The 16,069-nt window shown below is 44.9% G+C and overlaps 1 protein-coding gene across 12 annotated transcripts in view; it reads left to right on the top strand.

The window, feature by feature from the left end:
- Positions 1–15,788, top strand: part of FAM227A (family with sequence similarity 227 member A) — a 55,721-nt gene extending 39,933 nt beyond the window's left edge. For 9 of the 12 annotated variants that reach the window (XM_078340470.1, XM_078340469.1, XM_054241521.2 and 6 more), the window contains 5 exons: positions 58–152; positions 6,181–6,338; positions 9,458–9,610; positions 11,748–11,883; positions 15,548–15,788. In XM_078340470.1, coding sequence (XP_078196596.1) covers positions 58–152; positions 6,181–6,338; positions 9,458–9,610; positions 11,748–11,883; positions 15,548–15,691 — 686 coding nt within the window. In that variant the 3' untranslated portion in view covers positions 15,692–15,788. Of the gene's footprint in view, positions 1–57; positions 153–6,180; positions 6,362–7,973; positions 8,193–9,457; positions 9,611–11,747; positions 11,884–15,547 lie in introns of those variants that run through there. The other 3 variants (XM_054241510.2, XM_008979246.4, XM_054241513.2) reach the window with 3 other exon arrangements.
- The last annotated feature ends 281 nt before the right edge of the window (positions 15,789–16,069 follow it).

Genomic DNA, 16,069 nt, shown 5'->3' with positions numbered 1-16,069 from the left:
AGACACAAGAATGACTTGAATCTAATGGTCATTTTCTTGCTAATGTCACATTGACAGAGCATCATTTTCAGACCCCGGTCTTAAAGAAACCCACAGAAGAAGTCAAGAGAATATCAGAAGCAAGAGAATGTGAAAATATGTTTCCTAAAAAGGTGAGCACATGATTGGAAATTTAATAGTAAAGGTGATTTCAAAGGAGGTGAGAGATATTATGTCATAAAATGATAATTGACATTTAATGAATACTTACTATATGCCAGGTACTATGCCAAACCTTATGCAAACTGTTTATTTTATTGTCACAGTCCTCGGAGATAGTTACTATTGTTATTCTCCAGTTTATTAATGAGCAAAGTGATTTTGAGAGCAGGTACCCAATTTGTCAAATAACACAAAGCAAATAAATGATAACAAAAGTAAAAAAAATAAAGGCTGGACACGGTGGTTCATGCCTGGAATCCTAGCACTTTGAGAGGCCGAGGCAGGTGGATCACTTGAGGTGAGGCGTTTGAGACCAGCCTGGCCAACGTGGTGAAACACCGTCTCTACTTAAAAAATGCAAAAATTAGCTGGGCATAGTGGCATGCCTATAATCCCAGCTACTCAGGAGGCTGAGGCAGGGGAATATGGCCAATATGGTGAAACCCCATTATTACTAAAAACACAAAAATTAGCTGGGCATAGTGGCATGCCTATAATCCCAGCTACTCAGGAGGCTGAGGCAGGGGAATATGGCCAATATGCTGAAACCCCATTATTACTAAAAACACAAAAATTAGCTGGGCAAGGTGGCACAGGCCTGTAGTCCCAGCTACTCGGGAGGCTGAGGCAGGGGAATTGCCTGAACCTGGGAGGCAGAGGTTGCAGTGAGCCGAGATGGTGCCATTGCACTTTAGTCTGGGCAACAGAGCGAGACTCCCTCTTAAATAAATAAATAAATAAATAAATCGCAGATAAGTGATAAAATCAAGATGTGCATGTAGACCTGACTGGCTCTGAGTGTGAGCTCTCAACCGCCGACTTTCCTCCAGCACAGCACCCAGCACAGGAAAGGCACGAGTATCATAAAGATTTTTGTCTCAGAGATGGCAGAAAATTACTATCTAAATGTCAAAATGAGGACCAGAGCAAGAGAGAAGATGGTCCCACTTCCTGTGGCCCCATCGACACGTGTCCAAAGAGTGCAGCCAGACTCAAATTGTGTTCCGGAGCCATCAAGGCACTGGGGATGTTTACGTTGGAGAAGGCCTGAGGGCTCACCTCAGATTTTTTTTTTTTTTTTCTTTGAGACAGAGTCTTGCTCTGTCTCCCAGGCTGGAGTTCAGTGGCACAGTCTTGGCTCACTGAAACATCTGCCTCCTGGGTTCAAGCAATTCTTCTGCCTCAGCCTCCCGAGTAGCTGGGACTACAGGCCTGTGCCACCACGCCCAGCTAATTTTTGTGTTTTTAGTAGTAATGGGGTTTCACCATATTGGCCAGGCTGGTCTTAAACTCCTGACCTCACGATCCGCCCACCGTGGCCTCCCTGAGTGCTGGGATTACAGGCGAGAGCCACTGTACTTGGCTTCTCCTCACATATTTTAAGGACTGTCATGTGACTCTGGAGGAAGATGGATTGGAATTATAGACAGCATGATTTTAATCTAGGGTAAGAAAGGACTTCCTAAGAGTCCAAGTTGTCACTTCAAACCCACTTTGCATCTGGCTGTGCTGCAGTCTGCTGGGTTTTGTTCCAGCTCTAGCTCTCAAACCAAGTCATTCCTCTTCCTAGATCTCTAATGCCAACCCCTTAATGCTAAGTCCTGCTTTGCTTATTTATTTATTTATTTGTTTACTTACTTACTTATTGAGACAGGGTCTTGCTCTTAATGCTAGGTCCTGCTTTGCTGATTGATTGATTGATTGAGACAGGGTCTTGCTCTGTTGCCCAGGCTGGATGGAGTGTAGTGACGCAATCTTGGCTCACTGCAACCTCTGTCTCCCAGGTTCAAGCAATTCTCCTGCCTCAGCCTCCTGATTAGCTGGGATTACAGGTGCATGCCACCACGCCCAGCTATTTTTGAATTTTTAGTAGAGACTGGGTTTTGCCATGTTGGCCAGGCTGTTCTTGAACTCCTGACCTCAAGTGATCCTCCTGCTTCAGCCTCCCATCGTGCTGCGATTACAGGCATGAGCCACAGTGCCCAGCCTCCTGCTTTGCTTTCTATCTGCTCCTTAGGTCTGATGTTCCAGAATGTCTCTTCCCTTGCCCACTGCTCCTTCTTCCCCTAGTGATGTGGCTATGAGCCAGCCCTTCCCATTTCTATGCCCAGGTCCCTGTACCCAAATCCCCTCCTCTGCCGCCTGCCTGGGAGGAATAGGATACTTACCGGCAGTGGTACTGGATGTTTCAGAAGGTAGCATGTTCCTTGTCTCCAAAGTTGGGGGAGCAAAAATTTACCTGTTGAGGTAATTTACCTGTTGCATTTACCTGTTGAGAATATTCCTGAAAGGGTGTGTATCACTTGGATTTCTTTGCTTATAAGTAACAAAGCTGTCTCTGGCCAACTTGAGCAAAAGTTGAAAGAATATTGAGTAACTAAGAAGTCTGGAGAACCAGTCCAGGGACCAGAGGAAACTCGAACTATCTCTTGAAAGTGACATCTCTGGAATGGCGAACCCTCCACACGTTTTCAGTCCATATTTTACTCTACTCAAAACTCAGAATCCGAGGAGCAGAAGTTTTGAATGGCCAGGCTATTTCAGGTGCTGTAACTGGGTGGTGGAGGTGGGGTGGGGGGCAGTAAAAGGAAGATTCTGACTACAGAGCCTGTGAAGACTTCTGAGGACCCCTCCTGTGGCTCTCATTGGGAGAGCAAGACACCTGATTTTAAACCCCCTCAGCTGGGCACAGTGGCTCACACCTATAATCTCAGCACTTTGGGAGGCTGAGGCAGGCAGATCACGAGGTCAGGACATCAAGACCATCCTGGCCAACATGGTGAAACCTCATCTCTACTAAATACAAAAAAAAAGAACCTCAAGCCCAAATGCAGTAGAGGGCTGATCACCCCCACAAAAACACACAAGAGTCAGGGGCTGTTAGGAAAGGGAAAGGACGCTGGGTTGCCAGAAGAACAACTCTCAGATAAATCTTGCAATGCATTCGTGGATCCTAGATGCTGGACTTTCATAGACTTTGAAAAATTAATCTTTTTACCAAGTAAATTCGTTAAAACAAAATTACTGCCGTCTGTCATCACAAGCTTTTTATAAAAGAAAGTCATTAATATCACAAAGCAAAAAATTTTAAAAGGTCCTTAAAGTGAATCAGTTTACTTCATGTTAGACTTAGGTGGATTTTTTTCTTGTTTCCCCCCATTTCCCTGGTGACCACACAGCATGGCCCCCATTAGGAAACAGGGTGTCAGAATCACTGGACCACATGATCCATAAATTCCCCACTAACTCCAGCTTTCTGTGATTCCATTGGTATCTTCCTATTAGAACAGCGGTTCTCAACTGGGAAGTTGTGTCCCCTGGGAGACATTTGCCCAGGTGTACAGACATTTCTCGTCACAACTAGGGGCAGAGGGGCATGGGAGGAGGCCAGGAATGCTCCTTAACATCCTGCAATGCACAAGACAGCATCCCACAACAGAGAAATAGCCAGCCCCAAATGTCAGTAGTGCTGAGGTTGGGAAACCTTGCTGGAGACAGAATAAATCCCATTAGACGGTTAATTAAATGAAACCCTATCCCATTAGGACAAGATTCGAAAATAGTGTGGTTGGGTGCTGCTGCAGCCTTGATTCATGAGGCAGAATTTTTTGTTCCATTAAAGTATAACTGCTTCTTCAAAATAAAATGTATTGTTTTAAACACAAAAGGAGTATTGATATTTTTGGAAAAAGGCAGAAAACAAACCATTCTTGGCCCCAGCCTGTTCTCTTTGTGAACTGCTTCCTCCTGGCTGTCTACTAGCATCTCAAATAGCATCTGAAACAGGACTCTTGACTCCCTGACCTCCCGCCCCACCTGGTTCCTCCCCAGATCATTCCACCTGAGCAGCTGATATCCAAGCCCTCTGAGCCATCCTAGACTCTTCTCTTTCTCACTCGCAAGTGGAGTTGAGTCTGTCGGCAAATCCTGCCAGTTCTCCTTTATCATATGTTGTAAATTTGCTCACTTCTCACCCCTTGTCTGCAACCACCAAGTCCTGCGCCTCATCAGTAATTCCCCAACTGCCACAAGGGCCTCCCAACTGCTCTTCTGCGCCCATTCTTAACCATCACAGTCATTTCTCCTCACATCAGCCGAAAAGCCCTTAACAGGTTACTCAGATTATGGTGTACCCCAGCTCAGAATCTGCCAGTGGCTTCCATGACCCTTAGAAAAAAGATCCCAGCTCCTCACCATGGCCATGGCTCCTGCTCCCTCTGCACCACCCCACCCCATGTGAGCCACCTCATTTCTGCCCCTCAATCAAGTATATATTGACGGCTGGATCTGTTGCACCTGCTGTCTTCTCAGGCAGGAGCATCTCCTGATAGACCGTGCAATGGCTCCCTCCCCAACAGCGTTCAGGATCCCTGAGCTCTCACCTCCTCACAGCCTTGGAAGCCCAGTCCTCTTCCCCTTAGCTTTCTCCATACCCTTGGATGAATCTTATTAGTATTCATCCAACTGTAATGCAAACTCCATGAGGGCTGGAATTTGTCTTCTTCTCTGCGGAATCTCCAGCACTTAAAATAGTATTTATACATAGCAGTCACTCAATACATATTTGCTGAATCAATTATTAACATTTGGCTCACGCCTGTAATCCAAGCACTTAAGGAGGCTGAGGTGGGAGGATTACCTGAGGTCAAGAGTTCCAGACCAGCCTGGCCAACATGGTGAAACTCCGTCTTTACTAAAAATACAAAAATCAGCTGGACATGGTGGTGGGCACCTGTAATCTCAGCTACTTGGGAGGCTGAGACAGGAGAATCACTTGAACCCGAGAGGCAGAGGTTGCAGTGAGCTGAGATCATGCCACTGCACTCCAGCCTGGGCAACAGATTGAGGCTCAGTCTCTCAGATCATGCAGCTGCACTCCAGCCTGGGCAATAGATTGAGACTCAGTCTCTCTCGCTCTCTCGCTCTCGCACACACATATATGCACACACATATATATGCTTTATATATACAATCTGAGTATACATATACTTTATATATTACAATCTCAGTGTGTATATATATAGATACACATATACATAACACTATCAAACTTTGCATCTCAGTATTTAAAAATTTACTATTATACCTGAAACCCTGAAAACTTTTTTTTGAGACAAAGTTACAATCTTGGCTCACCACAACCTGCACTTCCTGGGTTCAAGCAATTCTCCTGCCTCAACCTCCGAGTAGCTGGGATTACAGGCATTTGCCACAACACCTAGCTAATTTTGTGTTTTTAGTAGAGACAGGGTTTCTCCATGTTGACCAGGCTGATCTCAAACTCTCGACATCAGGTGATCCGCCCACCTCAGCCTCCCAAAGTGCTGGGTTTACAGGCATGAGCCACCACACCTGGTGGCTGAAGCCTTTTTTTTTTTTTTTTTTGAGACAGAGTTTCGCTCTTGTTACCCAGGCTGGAGTGCAATGGCGCGATCTCGGCTCATCGCAACCTCCGCCTCCTGGGTTCGGGCAATTCGCCTGCCTCAGCCTCCTGTGTAGCTGGGATTACAGGCATGCACCACCATGCCCAGCTAATTTTTTGTATTTTTAGTAGAGACGGGGTTTCACCATGTTGACCAGGATGGTCTCTATCTCTTGACCTCGTGATCCGCCTGCCTCGGCCTCCCAAAGTGCTGGGATTACAGGCGTGAGCCACCGCGCCCGGCCTGAAGCCTTTTTTAAGTTATCCACTCTTCATAAACATTTTAATAGTGGCATACCATTCCTTTGGGTAAAGAGATCAATATCTTCTCCTTGAACATCTAAGTTATTCTCATCTTTTGCTATGTATAGTAAATTGCCGTGGACATCTTTGTGCCTTGACCTTTTTTCTTTATTTTGAGAATTTTCTTAGGATGCATCCTAAAACTAGAATTACTGGATCAAAGGACATGACAGCTTTGATGCCTTTCTGTTCCTTAATACATACTGTAAAAATGACAATATCCTTTATTTTTTTCCTCTTTCTTTCATCCTCAGTCTTGTGCTGCCGGCAGAAGTCCTGAGATGACCTCAAACCTCTTCAACATTTATGGGAGGAGCCCTCTGATTGTGTACTTTCTCCGTAACTACGCCAGTCTGCAGCAGCACGGCAAGGATGTATTGATAGTCAGAAGGGAAAAGACCACAGGCACCCCATATCCTTGTCACTGTGGGCAGGGTACGCACTGCTCCAGGCCCCCGCTTCCTCTTCCCAGAAGCAGAGGTCAGAGAATGGCACCAAGGCTTTAGCCCAGTGCCTGGCACCCTGTGGGTACTCATCAGAGGTGGCCAGTGATATGAGCCTCAGGGTCAGAATAATGCTCATCTGAACTCCAAATCTAGAGCCAGCCTCGTGGCTTTGAGACCCCAGGGTGTGTCAGATTTCCTTATGTGCAATATCTCTTTTACACTTAACAGAATGTGCTAACTTGGTGTTGTAACATATATTGAAACTAAATAATGCTTCCAAGACACTTATTGGCCCCAGTGTATGTACTGACCAAGAATTTTGTTGTCCACCTGTGTGTTTCATCTATCACCCTTCTCAGACATGCTCCTCCCTTAGACCTGTCAGCAAATTCCTGGCCCTATTGCCATTTATCCTAAAGATCTAATAGAAAGCTCAGATCTCGGGCGGGGCGCAGTGGCTCACGCCTGTAATCCCAGCACTTTTGAGAGGCTGAGGTGGGTGGATCATGAGGTCAAGAGTTCGAGGCCAGCCTGACCAACGTGGTGAAACCCTCTCTCTACCAAAAATACAAAAATTAGCTGGGTGTGGTGTCACACATGTGTAATCCCAGCTACTCAGGAGGCTGAGGCAGGAGAATCACTTGAACCTGGGAGGCAGAGGTTGCAGTTAGCTGAGATCGCACCATTGCTCTCCAGCCTGGGTGGCAGAGTGAGACTCACTCCAAAAAAAGGAAGGAAGGAAGGAAGGAAGGAAGGAGGGAGGGAGGGAAGAAGGAAGGAAGGAAGGAGGGAGGGAGGGAAAAAGGAAGGAAGGAAGGAGGGAGGGAGGGAAGAAGGAATGAAGGAAGGAGGGAGGGAGGGAGGGAAGAAGGAAGGAAGGAGGAAGGGAGGGAAGAAGGAAGGAAGGAAGGAGGAAGGGAGGGAAGAAGGAAGGAAGGAGGGAGGGAGGGAGGGAAGAAGGAAGGAAGGAAGGAGGAAGGGAGGGAAGAAGGAAGGAAGGAAGGAAGGAAGGACACATTCAGATCTCAAGAAAACAGGTGTGGCATGTGTTGGCATCCTGAGTCTTAGCAGTTTATCATAGGAGTCAGAGAACATGAGTTCTATTTGGAATCAAATCGGTCTATTGGCTCAAATAGACCAAGACTCAGGAACCAGTGATTTGAGATAAGCTCCAGCTTCTCTCTGTGCCTCATTTTTTTCACCTGTAAAATGGGGATAAGAGTACCTGCCTCATAGGTCTGTTTTGCAGATTACAGACACAACAGAGGAAAAGGCTTAGCACAGTGCCTGGCAGATAACAAGGGCTGGGATGACCAACGTCTACATGGAGCTCCCCAACAGGAGGAGTTTCATAATGAAGTAGGACGGACTTTGCATCTACTGCTTCATGGAACTCCATGTCCACACACTTATTTACACATTCTATAGGGAGAGAGTAATAACTCACATTTCATAGTGTTTGATTTCTTGCAACAGTTTTCCCAGACATCACTTCATTGTTCTGTAAAGAAAGTTTCGTGTGGTGGAAGGAACCTGGGTTTGGATACGCAGCCCGTGTGAGCACTGCTCAGTACCAAGCTTGGATTTTCTAATCTTTTCAGGCAGATTCGTGGGAAGAAAAACACCAGCCGAGATATATAGAGAAAAGAAAGAGAGTTTATTTACAAGGAAAGAAAAGGAGTTTATTTACAAGGATACCTAGAGACGCTCACAAACTTCACACCGGCAATAAAGCAGCACGGGTTTTCTCAAGTCCAGACCAAATCACCATCGAAGCTCAGTTCGGCTTCTGCTAAACAATCTTTTATACTTTTTAAAACAAAGAAGGGTCAAGTCAGGACACTGTCCACGTATTCATCATGTAACTAACATCCTTGAGGTGTTTACCAAAAATTGGATCAGGGAACTGGCCAGGTTCCCAGGTCCGGCTCTTCAGAGCCTTTTTTTTGCATTGGGAAAATTCTGAGCTCGGAATACTCCCAATGATAAGGAAATGAAGACAACATCAAGTCTGTCCATGACTTGTAAACTTAATTAACTCCTTCTGTTCCATTACACAGCCCTAGATTTGAGTCCCAGTTTAGCAGCCACTGGCTTTGAGATCTTATGTGCACAGCTCAGTATCTTTATCTACTCATTTAAGATTTGGATAGTTATACCAAACTTACAAGGTGATGAGGATTAAATCACATGCAGCTGGTACTACCTAAGTAACTACCATTATTAACATCTTCTAAAATGGGCATTATCACCTCTATTTTATGGATCTGGAAATGGAGGCATAGAGGATGACTCATATCTTGTCTGAGGCCTCACAGCTTGTGGCGAGTGTAGCTGAGATTCTAACCAATCAAGGTGAGTGGAAGGAGGGCAGAGCAAAGGGAGATTTTTTTGAGACGGAGTCTTGCTCTGTCGCCAGGCTGGAGTACAGTGGCGCGATCTCTGCTCACTGCAACCTCCTCCCAGGTTCAAGGGATTCTCCTGCCTCAGCCTCTTAAGTAGCTGGGATTACAGATGAGCACCACCACGCCCAGCTAATTTTTGTATTTTTAGTAGGGATGGGGTTTCCCCATTCTGGCCAGGATGGTCTCAATCTCCTGACCTCATTATCCGTCTGCCTTGGCCTCCCAAAATGCTGGGATTACAGGTGTGAACGACTGCACCCAGCCCTAGGGAGAATGTTTTTATATACAAATAAGATGGAGAATGAGGCCTTGACTAAAAGAAAAGGAAAGCTAGAAGCCCTTCCTATTCACCACCGTGATAAGAGTAAAAATTTCAGATGATAGTCTCAAAAAGTATTTATTAGTTCTGCCTTCCATCTGCAGGGGCAGAGAAGGGCTTTATTCCTAGGTAGAGAACGCCTGGCCACATAGGATAGCCTCTTCCCTCCAAAGCAGGCCATGGTCAAAGAGCAGGAGAGTCATTGCCTGCTCAGATTTCAGGTATCTTATCCAGAAAGGCAGAGCATTTTCCCTTCTCTGTCGTCCATGCCCCTCCTCCCCATGCACTGTGCTCACGCCGCTAATGATGCAGAGTCAACACAGTTCAACAGTACCAGGATTTCCTTGACAACGGAAGCCACGGAGTCTACCCTGATGTATGCTGACATCATCAAAGAGACCCTGTGCAGCATGAAGAAGCGGAAAGACGACCTCAATCAGTTGTACCAGCTTCACCGCAGTGAATGGAATTATTTTGACAAGTACCTAAAGGAACTGCAGGACAACTTCTCCAGGTATGGCTTTGGGAAACGCCACTCATCTTTAGCAGCACATTGTCATCGTGATTTTTAAATGGGTTGGTGGGGGTGGGGGGGTCCCTGTAACTATTGTAAGCACAGTCAGCTTTCTTACAGTCAAAATATAAACTCCTAATAACAGAGACCAGAGCTTTTTTTCTTTTTTCTTTTTTCTTTCTTTCTTTCTTTTTTTTTTTTTTTTTTGAGACAGAGTCTTGCTTTGGTCACCCAGGCTGGAGTACAGTGGTGTGATCTTGGCTCATTGCAGCCTCTGCCTCCTGGGCTCAAGCAGTCCTCCCGCATCAGCCTCCCAAGTAGCTGGGACTATAGGTGTGCACCACCATGCCTGGCTAATTTTTGTGTTTTTAGTGGAGACAGGGTTTCACCCTGTTGACCAGGCTGATCTCAAACTCCTGACCTCAGGTGATCTGCCCGCCTCAGCCTCCCAAAATGTTGGGATAGGTGTGAGCCACCACACCCAGCCAGAAATTATATTTAATCTCTTTGGTGACTTTGAATCTATAACAGTATCCTGCCCTCACCTGTTTTTATTAATTGTTTTTTATGACATGGGTTTTTTGAAAAGCTCAAGCCACGTTCTGGGTTTTTCTGATATTTCCTGAAAGAATCATTGGATTTGTTCCAATATAGCCTATGTTTCTTGTACACTGGACATTGGGTCTATGCTAGAGGTTTGATTGGATTCGAGTTAAATCCTTTTGCCCAGAGTCTTTCACAGATGATGTGTATTCACGTCGCATCCCATTAGGAAGCATTATCATGTCAGGTTGCCCACTACTGGTGATGCTAAGGGTAGACACTTGGTTAAGCTGGTATCTGTCAGATCTCTGCATTGTAAGAGCACGTGTTTGTCTTTCTGATTAGTCAGTAATAAAGGATGTGTTTCTCCCAGACTGTGTGAATGTGCTTTCCCAACATCTTCCATATGGTGGTTTTAGCACTCATCAGTGGTCTTTGCCTGATCAACTATTACATTTGGGGTTGTAAAATGGTAATTTTTCTACTTCTACCACTCCTTCTACATTTATTGGCTGGCATTTTTCCTTAAAGAATAGCTCACTTTCTTTTATCCTTCTTTGTCTCTCTCATGTCTTTCCTGCATGCCCCTGTAACTCTTTCATGTATCCACCCTGTCTGCAAGAGAAGCTTGGGAAGTATCTGGCCAAGGAGGGTGAGATTTCCATGACTGGACTGGACCTTCCATAGAACTGGGCACTTCGTTATTCAAAACAAAATGGGATTCAGTTTGCAAATGAGAAACAGGGAATTGCTGTTGGCTAGACAGCTATTCATGCCTCCCATATTAAGAGGAACAGAAAAATATGAACATGTAGATAAATACTTTGTTATGCAATGTGATACAATTGAGTTTTTATTTTTTCTTTTTTCTGTTGTTGTTTTTGAGACAGAGTCTCACTCTGTCACCCAGGCTAGAGTGCAGTGGCGCGATGTTGGCTTACTGCAACCTCCACCTCCCGGGTTCAAGCAATTTTCTTGCCTCAGCCTCCTGAGTAGCTGGGACTACAGGCACCTGCCACCACACCCAGCTCATTTTTTGTTTCTTTAGTAGAGACAGGATTTCACCGTGTTGGCCAGGATGGTCTCAATCTCCTGACCTCGTGATCTGCCTGCCTCGGCCTCCCAAAGTGCTGGGATTTCAGGCATGAGCCACCGCACCTGGCCTCCAATTGAGTTATTTATAAAATATTATGGGACAAAGACCACACACATTCACAAAACCCCATTAGGCATCACCACCACCACCATCACAGGAATGCAGTTAAGCCTTAATGTTCATCAAAAGATGACTGGTGAAATAAACTATCATAAGTCCATACTCTACAGCCAAGAAAAAATGTCCCTCTGTTTTTATTTTACAAGGAAAGATGGTCACAACATATTATTGGACCAAAATTTAGGTTATAAGACAGTGTGTATAAAGCGGTACGATTATTTACTTATCCCCATTTTACAGATGTGGAAGTTGAGGTTGAGGACAGAACCTTGGAGGGCAACCACATACATCAGGGAGGACAGAAGATTCTACGGGGGAGGAATGAGAAGAATTGGGGGAGGAATGACCAGCCTTTTTCCATATGTCTCTTCCCCCCAGGGAAATGAAGAATATTGATCAAAAAGCAGCAGATAAAAAAAAGGCAAACCACGTGTTCATCCCACCTTCTGCCTTCAGTGAGGAATCACCTGACAAGAAAACTAAGGGAAGTTTCCAAAGAGATATCGAGTTTAAGGTTTGTTTGAACAAAAACCATGGGAAGTGTAGAAATGTGAACAGTGTAAGAATAAGAATTGGTTTCTTTTGAGACAGAGTCTCACTCTGTGGCGTCAAGGCTGAGTGCCGTGGTGCCATCATAGCTCACTGCAGCCTCCACCTCCCGGGCTCAAGTGATCCTCCCACTTCAGCCTCCTGAGTAGCTGGGACCACAGGCGTGTGTCACCATGCCCAGCTCATTTTTATCTTTGGTAGAGTTGGGGGGTTCACTATGTTGCCCAGTCTATAAAATTCTTAAAACATAGAAAAGAGCATATAAAAGTTCACTTATGGCCAGGCGCAGTGGGTCACGCCTGTAATCCCAGCACTTTGGGAGGCCAAGGTGGGCAGATCATGAAGTCAGGAGTTTAAGACCAGCCTGGTCAACGTAGTGAAATCCCGTCTCTACTAAAAATACAAAAATTAGCTGGGCATGGCAGCATGTGCCTATAATCCCAGCTACTCAGGAGGCTGAGGCAGGAGAATCACTTGAACCTGGGATGCGGAGGTTTCAGTGAGCCGAAATCACGCCACTGCACTCCAGCCTGGAGACAGAGCTAGACTCCTCTCAAAAAAAAAAAGTTCACTTCCTGGCCAGGCGCGGTGGCTCACACCTATAATCCCAGCACTTTGGGAGGCCGAGGCAGGTGGATCACAAGGTCAAGAGATCAAGACCATCCTGGTCAACAAGGTGAAACCCCGTCTCTACTAAAAATACAAAAAAATTAGCTGGGCATGATGGTGTGCGCCTGTAGTCCCAGCTCCTCGGGAGGCTGAGGCAGGAGAATTGCTTGAATCCAGAAGGCGGAGGTTGCGGTGAGCCGAGATGGTGCCATTGCATTCCAGTCTGGGTAACAACAGCGAAAGTCCATCTCAAAAAAAAAAAAGTTCACTTCCTTTTATGTGTTACCCACACCGCTCTGATTAGTTTTAGTATTATTACTGGTAGTAGTAAGGGCTATTAATTTTTATACTTCCTCTGTACCAGGCATTGGCCTATGTACTTTACGAACTGTATGAGACAGAGCTCCTTGGTGGCACATGCCAGAAAGCCAGCTCAAACTAGCTTAAGTGGAAGGAGAATGTAGGAGCTTAAATAATTGGGAAGGCCATGACAGGCCATCTACAGGCATATTTGACCTAAGGCCTCAGCATTTTCGGGCTCTTTCTCTGTCTGTCTCTTGACCCTCTTCCCTTCTTCTTCTTTTTTTTTTTTGAAATGGAGTTTCGCTCTTGTTACCCAGGAGGGAGTGCAATGGCGCGATCTCGGCTCACCCCAACCTCCGCCTCCTGGGTCCAAGCAATTCTCCTGCCTCAGCCTCCTGAGTAGCTGGGATTACAGGCATGCACCACCATGCCCAGCTAATTTTTTGTATTTTTAGTACAGACGGGGTTTCACCATGTTGACCAGGATGATCTCCATCTCTTGACCTCGTGATTCACCCGCCTCGGCCTCCCAAACTGCTGGGATTACAGATTTGAGCCACCGCGCCCGGCCACATTGATTAACAAAAAAAAAAAAAAATTTTTGCCAGGCTCGGTGGCTCACGCCTATAATGCTAGCACTTTGGGAGCCCGAGGCGGATGGATTACGAGGTCAAGAGATCAAGACCATCCTGGTCAACGAGGTGAAACGCCGTCTCTACTAAAAATACAAAAATTAGCTGGGCACGGTGGTGCGCACCTGTAATCCCAGCTACTCGGGAGGCTGAGGCAGGAGAATTGCTTGAACCCAGAAGGCAGAAGTTGCAGTGAGCCGAGATCGTGCCATTGCACTCCAGCCTGGGTGACAACAGCAAAACTCCGTCTCAAAAAAAACAAAAAAAAAGAAAATTAATTGGCCATAGATGTATGGGTTTATTTCTAGACTCTTAATTCAATTTCATTGGTCTATGTGTCAACCCTTATGCCAGTACCACAGTGTTTTGATTATGGAAGCTTTGTAATATGGTTTCAAAATCAGGATGTGTGAGTTATCCAACTTTATTCTTCTTTTTCAAGATTATTTTAGCTATATGTGGCTTCTTCCAATTTTATATGAATTTAAGGGCAGGCTTTTCCAGTGCTACCAAAAAAACAACTGGAATGTTGATAGGGACAACACTAAATCTATGTTTGGCTAGTAATGCCATTATAACAATATTAAGTCTTCCAATTCATTTTGTTAATCAGCAATATTATCTTCCAATTCAATTAAACACAAGCTATCATTGCATTTATTTTGCCTTAAAATTTATTTCAGCAATGTTTTATAGTTTTATGAAATTTTAAATAACTTTTACAATGTTGTATAAGTTTTTCATCTCCTTGGAGAAATTATTTATAGGTTTTTTTTTTCTTATGGATGCTATTCTAAATGGAATTGTTTTCTTTTTCTTTGCCCGGCTAATTTTTGTATTTTTACTAGAGACAAAGTTTCTCCATGTTGGTCAGGTGGATCTCGAACTCCCAACCTCAGGTGATCTGCCTGCCTCGATCCCCCAAAGTGCTGGGATTACAGGCGTTAGCCACTGCACCTGGCCACATTTTGTTTCTTTCAACTGACTTTCTATGTTTTCTATTCTCTGTTTCATGTCCTCTGCAATAATCTTTATTATCTTCTTCCTTCTACCAGCTTTGGATTTAGTTTGTGCTGCTTTTGCTAGGCTGACAAGTCATAAAGTGAAGTTACTGATTTGAGACATTTCTTCTTTTTAAAACATAGGCATTTCTAGCTATAAATTTCCCTCTGAGCACTGCTTTTGCTGCACTCCTTAAGTTTTATTGTGTTATGTCTTTGTTTTTATTTCAATTTTTTTTTTTTTTTGAGATGAAGTCTTGCTCTGTCACCAGGCTGTAGTGGAATGGCACAATCTCAGCTCACTGCAGCCTCCACCTCCCAGGTTCAAGCCATTCTTCTGCCTCAGCCTCTTGAGTAGTTGGGACTACAGGCACATGCTACCACACCCAGCTAATTTCTTTTCTATTTTAGTAGAGATGGGGTTTCACCATGTTGCCCAGGCTGGTCTCCAACTCCTGAGCTCGGACAATTCACCCTCCTCGGCCTCCCAAAGTGCTAGGATTACAGACGTGAGCCACTGTGCCTGGCTATTTCAAAGTATTTTTAAATATATCTTATTATTTCTCCTTCAGAAGTTGTAGCATGTTCTTTGCAAATAAGGACAGTGAACCTAAATAGAAGAAGTGTAATGCTTTCATGAAATATTAAAGGAAGTCGTTTAGGCTTGTGAGACTAGTCTCCATCTCATAGCCCAGCAATAATACTCTGAAGATTCACATCTGGAAGTGTGAGGCAGACGGGGAACACAGAGTTAGAAAACACAACCCAGGCTTTCAGCTTCACCAGAGGAATGTCACCTCCAATGGGGCCGTACCTGCCTGCTGCCTAGAGGTTTTCAGGGCCCAGTTCAGATCCCACACAGCAGTGTTCCTATCAGTACTGGTGAAAGGTGAAGGATGGAGGCACTGGTGATGTGGAAGCTGTGGATGCCAGCAGTCCTGCCCAACCTCTTTCTCTGGAGGCAGGAGCATGCCCTCAATATTCCTTGTATACAGGGATCACCACTGACCATGCCACTGCTCACATGTAGAGTCTTTGAAGAAATTAGATTTTTTAATTGATTTTTTGCTTGTTTCCCCCACAGGAGGGGAAAGGAGGAGAGGGAAAGAGAAGAGAAACAAAAGTTGAACATTTCTCTCTACTCACTTCCAAGCCCCAAGGAACGCCACAACCTGGAACTAGGTTTCAGAACTACAGAATCCGGTTCCTAGAACCACAGAATCCATGATCTTTCTACTACCAAATGAAGCAGAACAACAAGAAAAAAAGAAAATTGTGGCCAAAGACTGAGAAATAGGAATCACAATTAAACAATAAGGGAATGATTTTGTTGTAGTTTTTCATAGGCTGAGTGAAAAGGAGGAGCAGAGAGCTGGTGCTTGGGTCACTACATTTATTCACACATTTACTCTTTCACTCAGTATTTTATTAAGTGCATGTTTGTGAGTACGTTACAAATATGACCTCATATAAAGGTTAAACCTTCATACCAGACATATGAAGTAGGGATGATCCACTGCATTCTACATAGTAGCAAGCCCAGGTTTGGAAATGTTTCCAAAGTTCTCTGCTGTAGACACTGGGTAATTAACAGTAGATAAGACAC

This window comes from Callithrix jacchus, chromosome 1 (genome assembly GCF_049354715.1).
Source record: "Callithrix jacchus isolate 240 chromosome 1, calJac240_pri, whole genome shotgun sequence".
Taxonomy (NCBI): Eukaryota; Metazoa; Chordata; class Mammalia; order Primates; family Cebidae; genus Callithrix; species Callithrix jacchus.
This window is presented reverse-complemented; position numbering and strand designations above follow the sequence as displayed.